We start from the raw sequence: 23,060 nt of genomic DNA on the forward strand, positions 1-23,060 counted from the left end.
TCCAGATTTTCCACTCACTCACAAGTCACAATTGAAATTGAGACTTAAAAACCCAAATATTTAAGGTGGGTCCTAATTGGTGGAAAAAAACACTAAAAGACTGAACTTCTTTCCCAAGTACTTAGATCATCCGCCCAATCACTAACACTTGGCAAATAAAATCCAGCGACTCAAAGAAGAAAGCAATTTCCAGTAAAATTCCAACATTAACTGGACCATGTAGCAGTTAGTAACAAGCATACAAAATCAGAAACAACTTTGGTTTCATACATTTGTTAATCCTCCAATATTGAATCTCAACAGATCAGAAAGTTTCTGTGGTTCAATACTGACAAAGACAGCATGACACCTCCTATAATCACATACAAAAGCTTCACTCTCTTTTTGTGGTTCAGTATGTTATTGGTATCTTCATTAATCCCATAACTCAAAAACCAGAGATATGCTCACTGAGAACCATGCACCTCTTGTTATGAACACTTCCAACGCCCAATCAGCTATCCTAGTCAGCAGCCACGTCATGGATCCTCAAGGAATTGGAAACATGAGGCGCAGCACGAGAATTCGCAAAACGCCAAAAGCTCTAACTGATTTTGTTTGGCACCTAGGGCAGAGAACGCGTGAGCAGGAGCAAAATCTAGAAGAGCAACAACTATAAATAAGAAAGTAGTAGTTGAAATAAGATAGACTAAAATCATGAGTGATCTCTGATTTCCTCTCATCCCCCTTCTGTATCTGTTCTTCTCATCTTCCTTCTGGTCTATATCTTTAGATACTAATTTGTCTCAGTAATTCCCATTGTAATTCCATTATTGAGTATTGAGTTTGCTACCTAGATCAGTAATTGAGTGGTTACTGTCATATTAAGGAGTTGGGTTTACTAGTTGTCACACTGGTGCTTTCACTGGTTCGAACTCCATGACTGGTTTTTCGAGTTCTTCACTTCCGGTAGATGTTCCGCCTTCTTCCTCTGCTGCTCACTCTAAGGAGATTTCAGATATCGTGGCTTCTATCGCTGAGCTCACTACGGCGTTCGCCGGTCAGCAGAAGTTGCTTCTCGATCTTATGACTCAAGTTGCGAACTCGTCGCTTTGCAAGGGTGTTGCTGATACTGCTCCAGCAATTCCAATTATGCGCCATAAGCCAGCTTCTGTTGGCTTTTCCCGTTTCAATGATGATAACCCAGAGGCTTGGGTTTTTCAAGCAGAGAGGTATTTTGACTTCTACCACATCGCGGAGGATCATAAATTGACATTAGCTTCGTTTTACTTAGATGGTGAGGCATTGGAATGGTATCGTTGGTTGTTTCGCAATATGCAGCTCAGTGATTGGGATCGTTTCGCCGTCAAGGTCTCGAGCCATTTTCGAAAACGTGCTCTATTGCCACCGGAGGGACGCCTCTCTAAGCTCAAGCAGACATCGACAGTTGCTGAGTTTCAGGCCCAGTGGCTAATGAGACGAATGATACGCCGAAGTCTTGGTTAGTCCCTATTTTTACGTCCGGCCTACGTTTGGATATCCAAAACGCTGTGTTGGCCCATTGGCCCACTACATTAGATGAAGCATTTGAGTTGACCCAAATACACGAGCAAAGAGTTTTGGCTGAGCGGGGCGGGTCGCCCAAACCTGCTTTCCCTAGAACTCCACCGTTATTGCCTACCTCAAATTTAGGTCATAAAGCTTCTGGTCTTCCAACCAACAGGCCACCTATTAAACGTCTCTTGCCGGCTGAAGCCCAGCAGCGCCGCGAGAAAGGTATCTGTTACCATTGTGATGAGAAGTATGTTCCGGGTCACAAATGTAAGGCTCTTCCACATCTACTATTATTTGCAGAAGATGACAACGACCAGGCTATTGGGGTTGATTCATATCCTACGGATGAAGCTCTTGCCGAGGAGTTACAACACTTAGAGGTCCTCCTGCAATCTGCCATCTTTTATCACGAATTGGCTGGGGGTAACATTGGCACCACCCTACGCTTTACCGGCCATATTCAAGGGTCCCCGGTACAAGTATTAGTTGATGGCGGTAGTACACACTGTTTTATTCAGACTCGAGCAATTAAATTTTTACATTTAACGGTGGAGCCTATCACGCCATTTCCCGTGGTGGGCAGTGGTCAACGCCTCATTTGCGAAGGGGTGGTCCGACTGATGCCCTTACTCATTCAGGGGTGTCTCCTCTCTATGGACTTCTATGTTCTACCTATGCATGGGTCCGATTTGGTCCTTGGTGTATCGTGGTTAGCCACATTGGGCCGAGTGGTGAAGGATTATGGCCAACATCAGTTAGAATTTATTCTAGATGGACAGCAATTTAGTTGGCAATGTGAACCCCCTCTGGATATGCAGCATGTGTAACTCCAAAGTTTGCGACGCCTATGTGTTATTGATGTTGTTGCCACTTAGTATCACTTGGAAATGGTTGGTGATTCTCCCCCAACCCCTTTTGACCCACCACCAGCTTTTTCCGAGTTATTAGACTCTTATACAGATGTTTTTACCAAACCGTATGGCCTTCCTCCAGCTCGATCACAGGACCATGCCATACATTTAGCACCTGCAACGGGCCCTGTCAATGTAAAGCCTTACAGATACCCTTATTTTCAGAAGCAAGTCATGGAGAAATGGTCAATGAGATGCTTGTTGAAGGCATTATACGACCTAGCACCAGCCCTTTTTCATCCCCTGTCCTTGTTCGCAAGAAAGATGGCTCGTGGCGTTTTTGTGTGGAATATCGAGCACTCAATGCTATAACGATAAAAGATCGTTTTCCCATTCCAACGATTGATGAGTTGTTTGATGAACTACATGGGTCAAAGTACTTCTTGAAGCTCGATTTATTATCCGGCTATCATCAGATCAGAGTTAGGCCTGAAGACATTGAGAAGATTGCTTTTCGCACTCATGAGGGACACTACGAGTTCTTGCTGATGCCCTTTGGGCTATCCAATGCTCCCTCAACATTCCAAGCTACTATGAACTCGGTCTTTCGACCTTACTTGCGCCGCTTTGTGCTTGTCTTCTTTGATGACATCTTAGTTTATAGCCCAACCTGGGACCTGCACATGGAGCCTCTGACTAAGGTGCTCAATTTGTTACAACAATATCAGTTGGTTGCCAAAATGTCCAAATGTACGTTTGGCTAGGAACGAGTGGATTATTTGGGCCATGTTCTGTCACAGCAAGGCCTATCGGTGGACCCTGCTAAAATTGCTATTGTACAACAATGGCCAGCACCACGAAACGTGAGGGAAGTACACAGTTTTCTTGGGATCGCTGGATATTATCGACGGTTCATTCGTTGACTGATCTTCTTCGACATGACTCATATTTTTGGACAGCTCAAGCTCAAAAGGCCTTCAAGAATTTGAAGCAATGTCTCAGCTCCACACTAGTGTTGGCACTTCCTGATTTCGCTCAACCCTTCCTGGTTGAAACAGATGCTTCTGGGATCGGCATCGGAGCGATATTGTCGCAGAAGGGTCATCCAGTTGCCTACTACAGCCAAAAGTTATGCCCTAGGATGCAACAGACGTCTACTTATGTTCGTGAAATGTTTGCTATCACCCAAGCACTTGGGAAGTGGCGTCAATACCTACTCGGGCATCGTTTTACAATCATCACTGATCAACAAGCGTTAAAGAATCTCACTAACCAGGTTATACAAACTCCGGAGCAGCAGAAATAGTTGGGGAAATTAGTGGGTTTCGATTTTGATATCGTGTATAGGCCAGGAAAACATAATCTCGCAGTTGATGCTCTATCTCGATTACCTACTGCCTCATTCATGGGCTTGTCCAGTCAGTCATTTCGTTTGTTTGAGCAACTGAAGGAGTTGAACAAGGTCCATCCTGAATTACTTGCTATCCACCAAGGGTTGCAAAATGATCCTAATACATTTTCTGACTATCAGCTCCGAGATGAGATGCTTTTTTTAAGGGTCGCATTGTGCTCCCTTCAGATTCTCTGTTGCGACTTTATTTGCTTCAGGAGTTCCATTCCTCGCCCTTGGGGGGCATTCCGGCATTGGCACACCTTCCACCGGCTGTCCTCGAACTTCTTCTGAAAAAATATGCGTCATGATGTACCTTCATATCTTCTTGCCCCACCTGCCAGCAGATGAAGGATGTTCACCATCATCCCGCCGGGCTGCTTCAACCATTATTTATTCTGGAGCAGGTATTCGAAGAGATCACAATGGATTTTATCACTTGTCTTCCTCCATCACGAGGCAAGACCACTATCATGACTGTGGTTGATAGACTCTCCAAGTACGCCCACTTCATTCCCTTACCAGCCACATTTTCTGCCATCACTGTAGCAGAAGCATTTGTTGCTAATATTCTGAAGTTACATAGCCCTCCTATATCCATCGTCACAGATCGTGATCCTCGTTTCTTGCACTCTTTCTGGCAAGAGCTCCATCGTCTTCAGGGTACTAATTTGGCTATGAGCACAGCCTATCATCCTCAAACGGATGGGCAATCCGAGGCTCTCAATAAATGTGTAGAACAATACCTTCGGTGTTATGTGGCCGATTCTCCAAAGGATATGGTAGGCATGCTACTTGGGCAGAATACTGGTATAACACTTCATTCCAGACTTCTGCGGGGATGTCACCTTTTCAAGCGCTATATGGTCGTGAACCTCCAACTCTCGCTCGCTATACTCAACATAGCAGTTCTCATAAGCTTGTTGAGGCATACTTCCTTCACAGAGATGAGGTTTTGGAGAAGCTTAAGGGGAATTTGTTACAGGCCCAACATCGTATGAAAAAGTTTGCTGATCGCAAGAGGACTGAGGTCACATTGCAAGTCGGGGGCAAGTCAGGGATTGGGCTTATGTTAAGCTTCAGCCATACCGTCAGCATTCACTGCGTCTTCAGACGCCGCACAAGCTGGAACGCAAATACTTTGGGTCCTTTACGGTTTTGAAACAGATTGGACCTGTTGCATACAAGTTGGAATTGCCGGCAGCTGCACAGATTCATCTTGTGTTTCATATTTCAGTGATTAAGAGATGTGTGGGATCCCCAGATCAACATGTCACACCACTGCATTTATGCGATACTACCCCATCACAGGATAATCTGAACCTTGAGGACAAGGTTCTTTTCGGGGACGGAGGTAATGTTATGAACACTTTCGACGCCCAATCAGCTATCCTAGTCAGCAGCCACGTCATGGATCCTCAACGAACTGGAAACATGAGGCGGAGCACGAGAATTCGCAAAACGCCAAAAGCTCTAAATAATTTTGTTTGGCAGCTAGGGCAGAGAACGCGTGAGCAGGAGCAAATTCTAGAAGAGCAATAACTATAAATAAGAAAGTAGTAGTTGAAATAAGATAGACTTAAATCATGAGTGATCTCTGATTTCCTCTCATCCCCCTTCTGTATCTGTTCTTCACATCTCCCTTCTGGTCTATATCTTTAGATACTAATTTGTCTCAGTAATTCCCATTGTAATTCCATTATTGAGTATTGAGTTTGCTACCTAGATCAGTAATTGAGTGGTTACTGTCATATTGAGGAGTTGGGTTTACTAGTTGTCACACCTCTTTTTTCTTGAACCGTTGGTCTTTGGCCAACTGGTTTGCTTAGCCATGGCAGCAACCAATATCACCACTGATCAATTCGCCCCTCTTACCCTGAAGGCTCAAATCACTTCAGACCCTCAAGGTGTCTTGGCAAACAATTGGTCTACTTTTATTCCAGTTTGCCACCGGTTTGGAATCATTTGTCGTGCTTGCCACAAGAGAGTAAGTAAAATAGATGTTTCTAACATGGGTGATGGGTCTTAGAGGTACCATTCCTAACGAATTAGGAAATCTATCTTTTCTTGTTTCTCATGATACGAGTGGCAACTTTTTGCAGGAGGACTTGCCAAAAGAGTTGGTTAATTTATGACTACGAGGCAGCGGCAAACTAGATTATAACAGCTTCAATGGGTAACTACCATTGTGGTTGGTTTCTTGAACAGGATTCAAGTTTTGACTCTAAGAAATAAAGGTTTCCATGGCCCTCTTTTCAAAATTGTCAAGCCTTGAGGTTTTGGACCTGTCTTATATTCTCTATGAAACGAAATTCCAGAGGGTGAGACTAACACAACTAATGGGCATCGAAAGCAGGTTCTTCCAGCTTCTCAAACAATGCAGTACACTCTGAGAAAGACCACAAGTTCAGCAAAATCTTGCCGGACCCTATCTACTGACCATTAGACTTCACAAGACCCGGCTCTGTTACTTTTTTCCTAAAATCATTTTCGAAACAGATGCTGATTAGCAAAAAGAAAAGGATGTTGTAGAACTATTTTTCAGTAATGGGAGCACAATTAACCATTAGGGACGAGATGAATGCAGTATAGAAGCTACGGGTTCCGCAAAACTGCGCCGGCAGATCTACTAGACCATGTAACTCAGATAGTCAGTGGGTTCTGTGACATTGCAAACCCATAAAGTTTAAATCTTGGATCCGCCCCTTATGGCATTGCTTCAAAATGGTGACATTACATAATGCTTTAATCTCCATCAATAAGAGAGTTGATCTTTTATAAGAGATATATAACAAAAGGGAGAAACTACACGGTAAAAAGTTACTTACTGCTGTAAAACTGAGGCAATTAGTTCAGCTGGCAAGTTTGAAAGCATCAATGAACAGACCATAAGTAAAACCCATCTTGAAGTTGTTCAAAAGAGCAATGGGAAAAGTCACTTTAGGCCGACTGTAATAGAACCGCGTCACATACTCGGTAATTAAGACGCAGACTACAGCAGCAATGACATCATTGACTCCTAAAGCACCAAAAGATAGAGAAATTGTCTGAGCCACATAAAATCCACCCAGCAATGATATACCTCCAAATAGTGCCCTCCGTGATGGGCTTTTAAAATAATTTCTTGAAATCTCTGGCACGACACGGATAATATCAACTAGCCGCCGAGGCCCTCCTCCGTTATCTTGCACAGCCTGAATTCTGAATAATCTATTTGAGCTTCGAAAAGATGTATTACTTACCCTAGGTAAAGCCCCAGTTGTTGGATTCTTAATGCCATGTCGGATATGGATTGTAGATGTTAAAGCCAGAGAATGTCCCATTTTGATATCTTCTCTGCAATTATATGAGTGAACAGTATAGGCATAAGAAGTTGAAACCCAACCCTCTAATCAATTGAAAGGAATTTTAGATTCATGTCCTCAGAAACAGAGGTAATTAAAAAAAGCCTATGTATATATTCCTAGCTTTTGTTTTCCTTAAATACCCCGCACAAGACACTAGTAACAAATTAGCTAGAGGAGTGTTTTGTCTTTTCACAAAAATCAACCCGGTTATGAATCTTCTCCTCCTTCCGGTTCCTATTTGTTATATTACTCCCTTAATTGCCATTTCTTTGTCTTTCCAAGGATAATCAGTCCATTATCTTTCTTGAATTTGTGAGCGCACAAATAAGTCTGTCTTATTTTTCATATATCATCATTGTCTGTTACCCTCCTCCAATTTTTCTTGATTGGCTCTAAAATGAACGACTGCTCGAATTCTTTATATTGAAGCATTTAGTGATAGTCATTATTCTTTGAGCCGAGAATAAATAGTCTCTCCACCTTCTTCCCAGTGTAGGGGTAAGGTAACACACTATACTCCCCAAAGCCCCACTTTATTGGAGTGCATTGGGTTTTGTCGTTGTTGTTTTTAAGCATTTAGTGATAATGGGCATTTGTCAATTCAGTAAGTTTCAAATGCTCAAAGCTTCAAACGTTTTTCATTGACATTATTCAGTAAGTTCAGCGGATTGATGCCTTAACAGATTGGGTACTTGACTATGCTGTTATAGATATTTGTTTCTTTTTTCTTCTTTGTACATACATGAAATTATTTATCGAGTCATGTATGTGCTTCTTAATTGCGCTACTGCAGAAGATGGAAATTTCTCATTTTCAGGTGAAGTACCAGACGAGATTCGAAATCTCTCTAAATCTGGAAATATTGGATACAATTACACAGAACAGAACTGTAGTCTACCGTTACCATCTTCTGTAGAAAGCACCAAGGCTGGTTTTCGTCATCTTATTTAATGATTCGTATTGACTGTTCTGCAGCATTTGAATGTCATAGCTGTAACAACTTGAGTCGTTAATTGACTTCAAGAATGGAAGTCTTCTCTATTTTGTAGGTTTGTTTTTTTCCCCTCAAATAATTGATCTTATTACTTCAGCTGTGTAAAATAACTCCAAGATGTTTATATACCCCACAAACCAATGGAAAATATCTATGACTAACATCAACCTCCATCCAGATATGTTTGAAAATGGAAACCATTTTCGGCCAATTATTATATTAGTATCATTTATCATCAGAAACAATCTTCTGTGAAGAATGAGATAACATACAAAGATAACTAATTAAGTCTGTAAGAAGAAATAAAAGCAGAACGTTGAAACATTTATAGTATATGTCCCAAATTCTCACTACTACTTCTCGGAACCTAGTTCTATTTTCAAAGCAATGACACTCATGGAGAAATTCTTGCTCTATTCTCAACTAGCAGCCTTGTTGCTTCAATATGTAGTGACTAGTTCAGCCATCAAGACCGAAACCAACATCACAACTGATCAATGAGCTCTTCTTTCCTTGAAATCTCAGATCATTTCTGATCCTTTTGAGCTCTTGGCCAAAAGCTGGTCTCAGGATACTTCTGTTTGCAATTGGATTGGAGTCACTTGTGGCTCTCTGCACCATAGAGTGACTTCCTTGAACATCTCCAACATGGATCTAACAGGAATCATTCCTCAATATTTTGGAAACCTCACATTTCTTGTTTCTCTTGACTTGAGAAGCAACAGTTTCTATGGCACTCTGCCTCAAGAAATGGCTCATTTGCATCGGCTAAAGATTGTTAGATTGAGTTATAACAATTTTAGCGGTGAAATTCCTTCTTGGTTTGGTTTCTTCGCTCAACTTCAAGTTCTTACTCTAAGGAATAACAGTTTTACTGGTTTAGTCCCTTATTCTATTTCTAACATTTCCAATCTTGCAACTTTGAATTTAGCCTTCAATGCTTTAGAGGGACAGATCCCAAAAGACATTGGAAACCTTAAAATTTTGAAGCGTTTTAGCTTTGAAAGTAACAATCTTACAGGTTCTATTCCTCCATCCTTCTCAAATACCTCAAAGCTAGAAACTTTGATTCTTTCTAAGAATTTCCTCCATGGAAACATCCCAAATGGGATCGGTGATCTTCACAACCTCAACTGGTTGACTATAGAAACTAATTAGCTTACAGGTTCTATACCATTCTCAATTTTCAACATTTCCACACTTGAGACTATTGGATTTTCCGAAAATGGTTTATCTGGTAGTCTCCCTACTGATTTATGTGATCGTCTTCCGATACTAAAAGGGCTTTATCTTTCCTTTAATAAGCTACGAGGTCATATGCCAACAAGCTTGTCAAGATGTTACAAACTTCAGCTATTGTCTCTATCAAATAATGAATTTGATGGACCAATACATAGTGAAATTGGGACGTTAAGTAACTTGCAGACATTATATCTTGGATTTAACCGTTTCACAGGTATGGCACAAGGTCTTTCTTTTTTTAATTCTAATAAGTTATGAGGTCTTTCTTTTTCTTTTTCTTTTTCTTTTTCCTTTTTTTTTAGCTACTTATACAGGATGTTGTCACATGATTGCAGGGGAAATACCACAGGAAATTGGGGATCTTGTTAATTTGATAATGATAGCTATGGAGAAAAACCAGCTTACAGGCCCTATACCCATGTCCATATTCAATATTTCTTCACTGCAACTTATGTCGCTGCAGGGCAACAATCTAACTGGATCATTACCAAGGGAGATTGGAAATTTAACTATGCTTCAACGTCTATATCTTGGTAGAAACATGCTAACAGGTATGCAGCCAAAGAAGTTAAAAATGTTTGCTATGCTGAACTACCTTCCTGAAGATCATTAGTTCTATATAAATTTGGCAGGTGAAATACCAAAAGAAGTAAGCAATCTCATTGAGTTGGAGGACTTTGATTTGGGGAGTAACAGATTGAGTGGTTCATTTCCAGTGGGGATTTTCAACATCTCGGGACTGAGATTGATTGATCTTACCGATAATAATATATTGGGAACCATCCCATTGAATATAGGTTCTATGCTTCCCAACATTGAACTTCTTTATCTAGGTGGCCTAACTAACCTTGCTGGGACTATACCTCATTCCCTCTCAAATTGTTCAAAACTTACTGTTCTAGATCTTTCTCTGAACAAACTGTACGGCTTGATTCCCAACTCTCTTGGAGATTTGACACTCCTAGAGACTCTAAACTTGATGGAGAACAATTTGAGCAGTGACCAGTCTTCTCAGGAACTCAGCTTCTTAACTTCCTTGACGAATTGTAGAAATCTAAAAGAACTTAGTCTTTCCTTTAACCCTCTAAATGGTATGCTTCCAGCCTCAGTTGGGAACCTTTCAACTTCTCTTGAGAAAATTTTAATTTCCGATTGCCAAATCAAAGGTAGAATTCCAAATGAAATTGGGAAATTAAGCAGCTTAATATTTTTGTTTCTCTATGGGAACAGCTTGACCGGATCAATACCCATAACGCTTGGCAACTTAATCAGGCTACAACAACTGTCTCTGGCCAGCAATAAGCTAACAGGATCCATTGGAGATAGCCTATGTAAATTGCAGAACTTGGGTAGCATATATTTGGGTGAAAATCAACTTTCAGGGCTTGTTCCTAAATGTTTAGGGAATGTTACTTCCCTTAGGGAGATAAAACTCAATTCCAACAGACTGAGTTCCACTATACCATCAAGCTTAGGTAACCTCAAAGATCTTCTGGAGCTCGACTTATCGTGTAACAACATGAGCGGCTCTTTACCTGCAGAAACTGGAAATCTAAAGGGTGCGATACGTATAGATCTTTCACAGAATCAATTTTCAAATGTTATTCCTAGAGAAATAGGAGGCATGCAAAATCTGATGCACCTCTCTTTGGCACAAAACAAGCTACAAGGATTTATACCTAACTCAATTGGTAGCATGCTGAGCTTGGAATTTCTAGACCTCTCCCATAACAATCTATCTGGATCAATACCCATGTCCTTGGAGAAACTTCAATATCTCAACTATTTCAATGTTTCCTTTAACAGCTTGCATGGTGAAATTCCCTCCAGTGGTCCTTTCAAAAATCTTTCTAGCCAGTTATTCATGTTCAATGAAGCATTGTGTGGTGCTCCAAGATTTCGTGTCCCCCGATGCCCCATTTCGTCAAACCATGGATCAAAGAGGAAGAAGTTACTTCTGATAGTTTTTCCTCTTCTGGGAGCTGCTGTGATAATTGTTTTCGTAACACTGGTATTTGTACGTATGAGGTACAGAAGAGAAGGAAAGGTTCCAGTTCCAGTCCAAGCTGATTTGTTGGCTACAAGGGGAAGAATTTCACACTATGAACTAGTACAAGCCACTGATGAGTTTAGTGAGAGTAATTGCGTTGGTTCCGGGAGTTTTGGTTCTGTTTACAAAGGCATTCTCAGAAATGGCACTACAATTGCAGTTAAAGTGTTCAACCTACAACTAGAAGGTGCATTCAAGAGTTTCGAAATAGAATGTGAAGTTCTCCGCAACCTTCGCCATAGGAATCTCACCAAAGTGATTAGTAGTTGCTCCAACCTTGACTTCAAGGCTTTGGTGCTCGAGTACATGCCTAATGGGAGCCTTGATAAGTGGTTGTATTCACATAACCACTTCTTAGACATCATGCAAAGACTAAGCATAATGATAGATGTGGCATGTGCATTGGAATATCTACACCATGGTTGCTCTGAACCTGTAGTTCATTGTGATATGAAGCCTAGCAATGTCTTGTTAGATGAAAACATGGTTGCTCATGTAAGTGACTTTGGAATTTCTAAACTACTTGGAGAAGATGAGAGTGATGTACACACTAAAACCTTGGCAACCTTGGGCTACATTGCACCAGGTAAGTCTCTTGCTTCTTGTTTCAGTATGCTATCTTTAATTTTCTTTTTTCGCTATGAAAATGATAAACTATAAGTGTGATTTTATTGTAGAGTATGGAAGGGAGGGATTGGTGTCACTAAAATGTGATGTTTATAGTTACGGGATCATGTTGATGGAAACATTTACAAGGAAAAGGCCTAATGATGAAATATTTGATGGAGGTCTTAGTTTAAAGAAATGGGTAAGTGATTCAATCCCAAAGGCAACAAGCGAAGTTGTAGATGCGAATTTGCTAAAGCCAGAAGATAGGAAACTCGTGAACAAGATAGATTGTGTAGCGTCGATCATGAAAGTGGCACTAGATTGCTCTGCTGAATCTCCTGAAGAAAGGATCAACATGAAAGATGTCGTAGGAATGCTACAGAAGATCAAGATTCAACTTCTTTCATATTCTGCAAGTACATAAAAAAAAGTTGTTTCAAATTACTTAATTGGTATAGCAAGTGTTTGATAAACATTTTTAGCTCCATATATAGACTGTCATTTTATATTTTTGTTTGTATTTTATAGCCATTCTACTGTACTACCTCCGGTCCATGTTATCTGCCTTTAATATTTTAGCACACTGATTAAGAAAGATATTTGATATCCTAATCATAAGACTGTTTGTCTAAGCTACTTTTATCTCTTATTAAACATCACACTTGATTAACACTCCACTATTTCGAAAGTTGGGGGTAGATTTGACAAGAAAAATGACTTATTGTTTTTCTAAAACGTCAAATATTTAGAAAGAAATTCAGTTTACTAAAAAGGCTAATATTTGGGACCAAATGGAGTAATATTTTTAAGCAGAATAACTTTATAGTGCGAGATATTACTGTTAAACTATGTAATACTGGTTTTCCTTTAGTTTCTCTTAGGATCATCCCGTAAATTTGTGCCAGTTTGGTTTTAGTATTTATTTTTCCTAAATTTGTAAAATTTAAGATTTTAAACGACAAGTGTCATCTGAAAATATAATTGGTTTTTCTAAACCAATTATATGATTTAGGTTTCTATTTCTAAGTCAACTAAGATAATCAGACCAAATCTAAAGTGGGTTTTAACTTAATTAAAAAATAAAGTAAATGACCTGCTATTAAAAAAGGGTAACCTGGTGCACTAAACTTTCGTTATGCGCGGAGTCCGAAAAAGGACCGGACCACAAGGATCTATTATATGCTGCCTTAAAATGACCTGCTATAACAAACCAAAATAAAACGATGTATAAAAGTTACTATTCATTAACATGTTCATACCAGTTTATGATTTTTAAAGGCTCAAAGTCCAAGAACTGATTGTCTGTATCTCAGCTTCTATAATTTGACTTGTAGGATCTCATTTTCTGTTCATAATATGTAAAATACGGGAAATTATATAATAGTAAACAATTAATCTTTGATTAATCAGTCTTCTTTAACAAATTACTAGGTTTATTTAAAGAACATTAAGGTTCTGGACCATTCTATTTTTAATTATTATGTTAAACATGTAGATATACTTGTAAGGTTCAGGGCTTTTTCAGCAAAGTTACCCATTCTGAGTTCATATTGAGGTATAACTAAGTAATGGGAAAAGCCACATAATGTTTGTCCAAAAGGGTGACTCTGGTCTTTGAAATGGCATTAAACTAAAGAAGAAAATAACAATCAGCATTGACTATCATTTGGCCTGTTTCTAAGCTTTCTATTTTTATACGTTGAGGAATTTTCGTGGAAAATGCTAATGAATTCAAGAATGACAATCAGTCCATTATGTTTCAAAGATGGAAAATGCTAATGAATTCAAACCTAACATCATCATTGTCTGTCACCTTCCTCTATTTCTCTTGATTGACCTTAAAGTGGACAATTGTTTGAATTCTTTACAGAATACAAAAAGGCACTTTTAGTAGTAATGGGGATATATGCCTTAGTTCTGGTACACTTTCTCTATTCCAACATAAACACAATCATGAAGAGAAAAAACAATTTCCTTTCCCCTCTTGTAGTTTCAATATGGCAGCATTTTCTGATATTATCAGCCACTGCAGAAGTCAACCTCAAAACTGATGAAGCTGCTCTTCTTGCTTTGAAATCCTATGTTACTTCTGATACTTACAATATCTTGACAAGCAACTGGACCTCAACCACTTCAGTTTGCAAGTGGATTGGAGTCACATGCGGCTCTCGCCATCAAAGAGTCACAGCCTTGGATATTTCCAACATGGAACTAATAGGAACCATCCCTCCTCACTTGGGAAATCTGTCTTTTCTGGTCTCCTTCGATATCAGTAGCAACCGTTTCCATGGAATTTTGCCTCAAGAGTTGACTAATTTGCACAGATTAGAATTTATAAATGTCACTTCTAATAAGTTCACTGGAGATATTCCCTCATGGTTTTCTCTTTTGCCAGAACTCCAGCACTTGCATCTAGCATTTAACAGTTTCACAGGTATGATTCCACCGGCCATTTTTAATGCATCCAAACTAGAGAGTTTAGTGTTGGGAGTTAATCAGTTACAAGGGGAAATTCCAAATGAAATTGGTAATCTTCAAGACTTGACATGGTTGAGTTTGGGATCAAATCAGCTAACAGGCCTTGTACCACTTAGCCTGTTCAACATTTCGTCGTTACAACGTTTGGTCCTGACAAACAATAGTTTGTCTGGAAACCTTCCTGTCGATATATGCTCGAATCTCTCAGAACTCATGGTACTTGCACTGTCTAACAATGAATTTGATGGACAAATTCCTTTGGAAATTGACAAATGCTCAAACCTTCAAATTTTGTCATTATCATTCAATAGGTTCACTGGAGTGATACCTAGAAAGATTGGGAATTTGACTATGATATCTTCTTTATACCTTGGTCGAAATGATTTGGAAGGTGAGTTATACATATTTGTATTTTTTCTTCTTTGCGGATACATGAAAAATTATTTCTGGAGTCATATATGTGCTCCTTACAGACTCTCTATCCCGGGTAGCGGTAAGCTCTGCGTACACACTACCCTCCCCAGACCCCACTTGTGGGATTTTACTGGGTTGTTGTTGTATATATGTGCTCCTTAATTTCTCTACTGCAGAAAGTGGACTTACTGTTTATGATTTAATTTGCAGGTGAAATACCAGAAGAGATTGGATATCTCCGTAATCTAGAGATACTGGATGTGCAGAACTGTAGCCTAAGTGGTCCTTTACCATCTTCTATAAGTAACATAACTTCACTTCGATCGCTCAACCTTTATGGCAATAAGCTCTCTGGCTCATTGCCCCCGGATATGTGTTTGAACATGCCTGATCTCAGAGCATTTGATCTTGGGAATAATCAATTCAGTGGAACCATTCCAAAAGAATTTGGAAACTGTACTTCACTTTCTGACCTCTTCCTAAGAGAAAACAACCTAATAGGTATCATCTTGTTATTTTTTTTCAAGCTTTTGGCGTGTATTGGTATGCTATTCTTAACCTTGTATGGTTCTTGGTATCATCTTTTCCTTTTCTTTTACAAAATTTTGGTGTTGTTGCTATGCTTTTCATATCCTGATGAGTCACTCAAACATCATCAGGTGAGTTACCAATGCAGATTGGTAATCTTTTCAATTTGGGAAGATTAGATCTACACTACAACTTCTTAACAGGTCCTATTCCATCTACAATATTCAACATGTCAAACATAAGGGGCATTTCTTTTTTGGGGAACTTCTTTACGGGAAGTCTTCCAGCAGATATAGGACATGGCCTTCCTAATCTTGAAGAACTTTATCTTGGTTACAATAACCTTACTGGATCCATCCCTAACTCTCTATCAAATGCTTCCAACATTTTCCGGCTGGGAATTGGATATAATAACTTTTCTGGTCCTTTTCCGAGGTCATTTGGTAATCTAAGACGTTTAGAGTACCTAAATGTGAATGACAATCATTTCACAAGAGAACCTTCATCTCCAGAATTGACTTTCTTCGATTCCTTGACAAATTGCAGACATTTAAGACAACTGTGGATAGGTTATAATCCACTCGATGGAAATCTTCCCGCTTCTGTTGGAAATCTCTCAAGTTCTCTTGACTACGTTTATGCTGCTTATAGTGAAATCAGAGGCAGCATGCCCAGTGAAATTGGATATTTAAGTGGTTTGTCTTTCTTGTTTCTTCAAGGCAATTACTTGAGTGGATTCATTCCAAGTTCAATAGGGAATTTAGAGAATCTTCAAGCATTAAATTTGTATGACAACAAAATGATAAGTGGACCTATCCCTGAGGAACTCTGCAATTTGAAGAATTTGGGATTCTTGAGCTTGGGAAATAATGAGATTTGCTGTTCTATACCAGCATGTTTAGGGAACATTAAATCTCTTAGATACGTTTACTTAGATTCCAACAAATTGATTTTTAGCATACCTCCCAGCCTGTGGAACCTCAATGATCTCTTGCATCTTGATGTGTCCTCAAATTTCTTGGAAAGCTCTCTACCTCCAGAAATTGGAAATCTAAAAGTCGCAACATTACTGAATATATCGAAGAATCGAATCTCAGGAATTATCCCGAGCACAATTGGAGCAATGCAAAATATGGCTGAACTTTCTTTTGCAGAAAATAGACTAGAAGGGCCTATTCCAGAGTCATTGGGAAACATGGTCGCCTTGGAATCGTTAGATTTGTCTCATAACAAACTCTCTGGTGGCATTCCCAAATCATTGGTAGGTCTTTCACATCTTAACCATCTCAATGTATCTTACAACAGATTGAGTGGTGAAATTCCAACTGGAGGTCCTTTTGCGAACTTCTCTTATGATTCATTCCTTTCAAATGAGGCATTATGTGGCGCTGCTAGATTGCAGATACCAGCATGTAGGTCTAATTCTCCTCATAGGAAAAGAAAAAAGAAAGTGCTTCTTATTGTGCTGATCTCACTGATGGCTGCTTCAATCATAATGCTCTCAGTCACGCTCACCATCTTTTTGGTGATTAGATGTCGAAAGAGGAAAACAATCATTGCTACTCATCAGGCGGATTCTTCTCCAGCCACAGTACATGGAAGAGTTTCGTACCATGACCTTCAACAAGCAACAAATGGATTCAGTACGAGCAACTTGCTTGGGTATGGAAGTTATGGGTCTGTTTACAAAGCTACATTTGGGAGTACTATAGTGGCCGTTAAGGTATTCAACTTGCAAACAGAAGGCGTATTCAAGAGTTTCGATACAGAATGTGAAGTCTTGCGCAACCTTCGTCACAGAAATCTGGCTAAAGTCATCAATAGTTGCTCCAACGTTGATTTCAAAGCCTTGGTATTAGAGTACATGCCTAATGGAAACCTAGACGATTGGCTTCACTCTGAGAGTTGTTCCTTAGATATCATGCAGAGAGTAGACATAATGATTGATGTGGGATCAGCATTAGACTATCTCCATAACGGCTATTTTGTGTCCGTTGTTCACTGTGATCTAAAGCCTAGCAATGTCCTACTCGACGAAGATATGGTTGCACATGTGAGTGACTTTGGCCTAGCAAAGTTATTAGGGGTAGGAGAAAGTATTGCACAAACCAAAACTCTTGCAACCATCGGGTACATTGCACCAGGTAACAATCATGTCAACATGCTTCATTTCTCCTCCTAATTTCAACCATTTGAAAGAGACCATATTCTCTTGATATCTTGTTGTATTTTAATGCAGAGTTTGGATTGGAAGGACTAGTATCTACAAGGTGTGACATTTACAGCTATGGTATCATGTTGATGGAAACGTTTACGAGAAAGAAGCCAACAGATGAACAGTTTGCTGAAAATGCAAGCTTGAGGGAGTGGATAAGACAATCATGGCCACAAGGAATGGACAAGATAATAGATCCTGAGCTAATGACACCAGAGGAGAAGAACAAAACAGGAAAGGTGCAGTGCTTATCAACCATCATGGAATTAGCTCTGCGGTGCACTGCAGACTTGGCAGAGGAAAGACTGAATATCAAACATGTTCTTGTTCAACTCAAGACTCTCAGGACTATGTTGGAAAATGTAATAAGGCACTAAAGGATTGAGGAAGATGGTTGTATATTCTTATATTACTGTCAAGTTTTTGAATTGAATTTCTAAGGTCTTGAAGGCCTCGAAATTAGGAATTTAATGTCTTGCTGAGGTTCTTTAGGGCCGCCATTCAACAGTATGAAAGGTGCTCCTAATCTGTCAAGTTATTTACCAGAGAAGAATGTGGTTACACAACAACAACAAAATTATAACAGTGGTGTTTGGGCTAGCTTGGCCGCACATCAAACTATTGTTTGGGCAGCGAACAATGGTCTCTCATGTTGTCATTACACTTCATTCACCACTAAAACAGAAGGCAAAGAAAATTATAAGTTGTATCAATATGATTTGTAGGTATTTTCCAATGAATGATACAAATTAGTTTCGTAGTGTTGAAGTGTGAACTTAATCATGTGCAAGTTTGATTCTTTTTCATTGGCCAAACAAATGAAAAAAAAATTTAATATTGAGTGGTAGTGAGACTCGAACAAGATTTCTGTCTGCTATGCTACTATTTTGAAGTGTATGATCAGCTCATTTAAAAGCTTAAGTTGTTAAAGAAAACATTCTTTCAATATAATGAAAAAATTTAGGGAAAAACTTTTGAATAACGCCGTTCCTTTTTGATGTTTACACGTAAACTACCATCGGAGATGGGGACATTGACTAAAAGGCCATATATGGGATGTGGCTACAAGAATCTCCAGATTATGTAGTTATAGGAAAATTTTCAAACTACTTTTTAAACTTTGTCTTTCGATTTGTATAAAAGATAGTAACAAAAAATGAGATAGAAGAACCTTTAAGTACAAATAAAAATAAAAATAAAAATAAAATAAAGATTATAGAATAGGACATTGAGGAAAATCAACCGTTTGGTATTAAATGTTAGTTAAAAAGGCCCCACCAGGCACCAACGATCCCCTCGTATCAAAAAGAACTGAAAAGGCCATGTTTTTTCTTATAGGAATGAAAAAATTGAACCACTAACAATTAATCCGTGACGCCATGTAAATGGTTTTTTATTTAAACCCATTTTCCTCTTCCAAAATCCCTCTTAAATAACACAAAATCATAAGCGTAAAGACCAGAGTTTCTCACAGTTTGGTGGGTAGTAGTTATAGTTAGATGGCAATTCTTCTTTTATATCCTATTCGGTGTCTGCTTCAAACAAATATAATATTCAACTTTTTTTAATGCCTTAAATTTTACTCGTATGCTAATTCTGGATGATCCTAGTTTTGGTTTGGTTGTATATCTCACAGTCACCAATAACTTTACTTACAATTTATGCATAGACGTTTCAGTTTGATCTATTTTTCATGTAACTTTCTCAACAAACTTCAATTGAAAACCAATTCTTGAAATGGGCATTCACAAAAAATATTTTAAACATACTTGTGGAATTATATTCTAGGCATTCAGAACATATTAAAAAGAAAAGGAGGAGATAGTGTAATTGATCTCTGCTTCTGTTACGTTGGAGCTCAAACTTTCTGAGCTATTAGTTGTGAGAAAATGGGGAAAAAAGGGTCTCCTAGAGGTCGTCGAGTGGAGAACCAGGAATTAGATGTATCATTTGGGGTTAAAGAACATGAATTTCGAAGTTTAGATATGCAACACGGAGGTGATCCTCCTCTAGGAAGAAGGTTATCAGGGGGAGATTACAATTGGGACAAAGTTGTTTTGTCCAAAGGGTTGAAAAATGATTCTGTTAAGTTCACTCCTTTTAAAGGAGTTCATGTTGGGAAGAGGCAAATGTGGTGGCTGCATAGACATATTAGGTCTATAGTTTTCACAATTTTGTTAATGGGCTTTCTTTTCCTTTTAGATTCTCTTGTATGCTTTATTTTTGACCCCGCAATGCTTCAGAATAATTTTTCTTTACAAGGCTCAAGTAAGACCAAGGTATGACATTGTGATTCCTATAGTCTACTAGCAGTCATTTTACGCCTTTCCAGATAACGATGATATAGAACAACGCTAAGGTGATAGGAACTATGATTTTCACATAAGTCCCTAGTATACTGAATGGAATGTGTAAACATGAATTTCTTAGAATATATAATATGAACTCCGAAAGGTGATTTATTTTAATTTGCTATCTTATTTTGCACCTGAAGGTGGGAATGATAGAGAAGACTGAAAAAGAAGGTCCAGTAAAGCTGCATGAAAGGTTGCTAAATCTGGCTGCTGCTTCTCTTGCTGAGGTTGTGATACTCAACCAGATTAATTTCATTCGAAAATTGCATTTAAAACCATAGTCACTAACAATCCTAATATAACTTCTACCTTTTATTTGGCTTTCTTTAAATTGCTGCAGAGAGAGTTTAAGCAAGAGTCATCAAAGTTATGGGAGGAGCCATACCCTCAGGCATCATCTTGGAAACCTTGTGCAGATAAAACTAGTCCACAAGGTAAGGGTATTTTTGCTCTTATGTGTAGTTTGCTCATACATGAATTATGTTGATTTACTATATGCATCTTTAATTGTTTCATTTCTCATATCTGAGAGTAGGTGATTCACTCTTTGAATTTTGAATTCCGGTATATAATTGTTTAAAGTTGTCAGGGCAGGGAAACCTAGAAACATCACTGGCTATATACTGATCAGCGCAAATGGAGGACTAAATCAACAAAGAGTTGCTGTAAGTATAGAACAGTGCTTTTTTTCCTTTCTACTCTTAGTCGAGTTGTACAGTTGAGTCTACTTGTCTCTTTTTTTGTCCTGAAGATTGTGATCTACAAGTGAAAACACTAGTATATGGAACTCTGCGCACGTTCATGATTGTTTGCTAGGTAGGACTGTTATGTTTGCTTATTCTTGAATAGATCATGAAATGAAATTTTGTAATTGTGCCTGCAGGTCTGCAATGCTGTTGCTGTAGCATCTCTCCTAAATGCCACTTTGGTCATTCCCAAGTTTCTTTATAGCAATGTCTGGAAGGATCCTAGGTTTGATATTTTTGTCTGATTCTAATTGTCCCTCTAGTTATTCAAATACCCAAGAAAAGAGGAAAATTAGTTTTACAGCCAAAATTTCTTCCACCAGTCGGCTAAATTTAACAGCAAGCTATAACACTCTTTTTGCTGCGAGCACAGCCAGTTCGGGGATATATATCAAGAAGACTATTTCTTGGATATGTTGAAGGATGAAGTTAATATTATAAAGGAGCTCCCTCCTAATCTGAAATTACTTGATGTAGAAGCAGCTGGAAGTCTTGTACGTTTTTCTCTTAAGTTGAAAAGTTGGGACAGATTGTATTTACTTGGAGGATAGCTTATAATACCTTTTTTCCTTTGCTTAGATAACTGATGCAGATCTCTCAAAGGAGGCTACACCTGATGAATACATTAAGAAGATACTTCCCCTCCTCTTACGCAATCGAGTTGTTCACTTTTTAGGATATGGAAATAGACTCGGCTTTGACCCATTGCCATATGAACTTCAGGTGAAGAGCATTCTTTAATTGTTTGATTGGCTAGGGAATATATGTATGTTTGGTATGACATCTGCAAAAAATATCTAGATTGTGCTACTTATTCATAAGACTTTGTAAAAATGATCAATGACGGTATTTTAGTTTCTGTTCTTGTTTATAGACAAATTTGTAATTTGTTGCAGAGACTAAGGTGCAAGTGCAACTTCCATGCCTTAAAGTTTGTGCCAAAGATCCAAAAAAGGGGTTCTTTACTGGTTAGGCGGATTCGGAGATATGATTTTGCAAGGAGCACATTGGATAAGCAACTTCTTGGAAACTTAATGCCGCGTGTTGACCATAGTGCAGCAGAAGGCCCTTCCAAGTACCTTGCTTTGCATTTAAGGTTTGAGATTGATATGGTGGCCTACTCTCTGTGTGAATTTGGTGGTGGAGAAACTGAGAGAAGGGAATTGCAAACTTATCGACAAGTCCATTTTCCTTTACTTCTTGAGCGTCTTAAGGAATCAAAGTATAGTTTCTGCTGTACAACAATTACACACCTTTTAGTTTGACAGAGTTTGAGTGATAGTTCAATTGACCATAAGTTTTGGTTTACCGGTGTCTGCAGGTCTTATTCTCCAGAGGAGCTAAGAAGGATGGGCAAATGTCCATTGACACCAGAAGAAGCAGCACTAGTTCTCGCTGGCCTTGGTTTCAAACATGGAACATACATCTATCTTGCTGGTTCCGACATATATGGAGGTCAATCAAGAATGCAAGCTTTAACTACCCTCTATCCCAACCTAGTGACCAAGGAAAATCTTCTCTCACCAAGTGAACTCGCGCCATTTAGAAACTTTTCTTCTCAAGTAAGTTGCTTCTGATTTGTAGGCATGCGAATACACACACACACACACGAACATATTATATGTGACTCTAACAACAAGTTATCACTTATAATGCAGCTTGCAGCATTGGACTTCATTGCATGTGCAACATCCGATGTATTTGCAATAACAGACTCGGGCAGTCAGCTATCATCCCTTGTGTCAGGGTTCAGAACATATTATGGTGGTGGTCATGCTCCCACGTTGAGGCCTAGCAAGAAGAGGCTTGCTGCAATTTTGTCAAGAAATAAGACCATAGGATGGAACAGTTTCGAGGAGAAGATCCGGAAGATGATTGATGAAGGTCAGAGAGTGCAGGTACGAGGCTTTGGTCGTAGTATTTATCGACACCCCAGATGCAAAGAGTGCATGTGCAGGCATTAGAGTGATCAAACTTTTCCTCAGCAACTCCCAACTCCAAATTCCTTGTCCAACATTAATTTGTTGTGTAAAAGAACTTTAGAATAGTACATAAAGTTGGTCCGCTTTTGTATCAAATCCTAAGGAGAAAAAGTGTGGGACGACTGGAAATTAGTCCCATGCATATGAAAGCATCTTTCTCATTGAAATTCCTACTTATTGTCTTCTCATCACTAAAAAATTTAGGGAAAAGGAAACTGAGAAAAACTTAACTTAGCTCGCGTCGAAAAGCTTTTGGCAAGTGAATTTTTGCTTGCACCTTCGTCATTGAAGGGATAAGGTATCTGAGAAAAACTTAAAACTTTTGCT

General features: G+C 39.0%; 5 protein-coding genes across 9 annotated transcripts; 4 read left to right on the forward strand and 1 right to left on the reverse strand.

The window, feature by feature from the left end:
- Positions 1-186: 186 nt before the first annotated feature.
- On the reverse strand, positions 187-7,209 carry LOC138906528 (uncharacterized). 3 transcript variants are annotated; one of them, XR_011413954.1, is made up of 2 exons: positions 5,558-7,209; positions 187-464 (listed from the first exon to the last, which is right to left on the reverse strand). XR_011413954.1 is itself a non-coding variant. In XM_070195506.1 (2 exons), exon 1 carries the CDS (start codon positions 7,095-7,097, stop codon positions 6,627-6,629), a length of 471 nt encoding a protein of 156 aa, XP_070051607.1. In that variant the 5' UTR covers positions 7,098-7,209; the 3' UTR covers positions 187-604; positions 6,603-6,626. The 3 variants fall into 3 exon arrangements, 2 of the variants coding, with proteins under 2 accessions (XP_070051607.1, XP_070051608.1); XM_070195506.1 differs by having other exon boundaries at positions 187-604; positions 6,603-7,209; XM_070195507.1 differs by lacking the exon at positions 187-464 and adding an exon at positions 4,445-5,268 and having other exon boundaries at positions 6,603-7,209.
- A 133-nt stretch (positions 7,210-7,342) lies between these two features.
- LOC104099104 (probable LRR receptor-like serine/threonine-protein kinase At3g47570) lies at positions 7,343-12,648 on the forward strand. The gene is made up of 4 exons (XM_070195504.1): positions 7,343-9,571; positions 9,693-9,908; positions 9,990-11,993; positions 12,085-12,648. Exons 1-4 carry the CDS (start codon positions 9,433-9,435, stop codon positions 12,438-12,440), a joined length of 2,715 nt encoding a protein of 904 aa, XP_070051605.1. The 5' UTR covers positions 7,343-9,432; the 3' UTR covers positions 12,441-12,648.
- Positions 7,884-9,273, forward strand: LOC104099106 (receptor-like protein 12). Its single transcript, XM_033656862.2, has 2 exons — positions 7,884-8,048; positions 8,641-9,273. Exons 1-2 carry the CDS (start codon positions 7,884-7,886, stop codon positions 9,271-9,273), a joined length of 798 nt encoding a protein of 265 aa, XP_033512753.2.
- Positions 12,649-13,548: 900 nt separating the features above from the next.
- LOC104099102 (probable LRR receptor-like serine/threonine-protein kinase At3g47570) lies at positions 13,549-18,079 on the forward strand. 2 transcript variants are annotated; one of them, XM_009606003.4, is made up of 5 exons: positions 14,573-14,710; positions 14,806-14,885; positions 15,119-15,409; positions 15,568-17,580; positions 17,676-18,079. In XM_009606003.4, exons 2-5 carry the CDS (start codon positions 14,846-14,848, stop codon positions 18,026-18,028), a joined length of 2,697 nt encoding a protein of 898 aa, XP_009604298.1. In that variant the 5' UTR covers positions 14,573-14,710; positions 14,806-14,845; the 3' UTR covers positions 18,029-18,079. The 2 variants fall into 2 exon arrangements, with proteins under 2 accessions (XP_009604297.1, XP_009604298.1); XM_009606002.4 differs by having other exon boundaries at positions 13,549-14,885.
- Positions 18,080-19,377: 1,298 nt separating this feature from the next.
- On the forward strand, positions 19,378-22,900 carry LOC104099100 (O-fucosyltransferase 8). 2 transcript variants are annotated; one of them, XM_009606000.4, is made up of 10 exons: positions 19,378-19,930; positions 20,146-20,232; positions 20,346-20,439; positions 20,588-20,670; positions 20,889-20,977; positions 21,125-21,245; positions 21,331-21,474; positions 21,648-21,973; positions 22,073-22,313; positions 22,410-22,900. In XM_009606000.4, the coding sequence occupies exons 1-10, from the start codon at positions 19,541-19,543 to the stop codon at positions 22,713-22,715; spliced, it is 1,881 nt and encodes a 626-aa protein (XP_009604295.1). In that variant the 5' UTR covers positions 19,378-19,540; the 3' UTR covers positions 22,716-22,900. The 2 variants fall into 2 exon arrangements, with proteins under 2 accessions (XP_009604295.1, XP_009604296.1); XM_009606001.4 differs by having other exon boundaries at positions 20,600-20,670.
- The last annotated feature ends 160 nt before the right edge of the window (positions 22,901-23,060 follow it).

The sequence above is a fragment of the Nicotiana tomentosiformis genome, chromosome 2 (genome assembly GCF_000390325.3).
Source record: "Nicotiana tomentosiformis chromosome 2, ASM39032v3, whole genome shotgun sequence".
NCBI classification, from domain to species: Eukaryota; Viridiplantae; Streptophyta; class Magnoliopsida; order Solanales; family Solanaceae; genus Nicotiana; species Nicotiana tomentosiformis.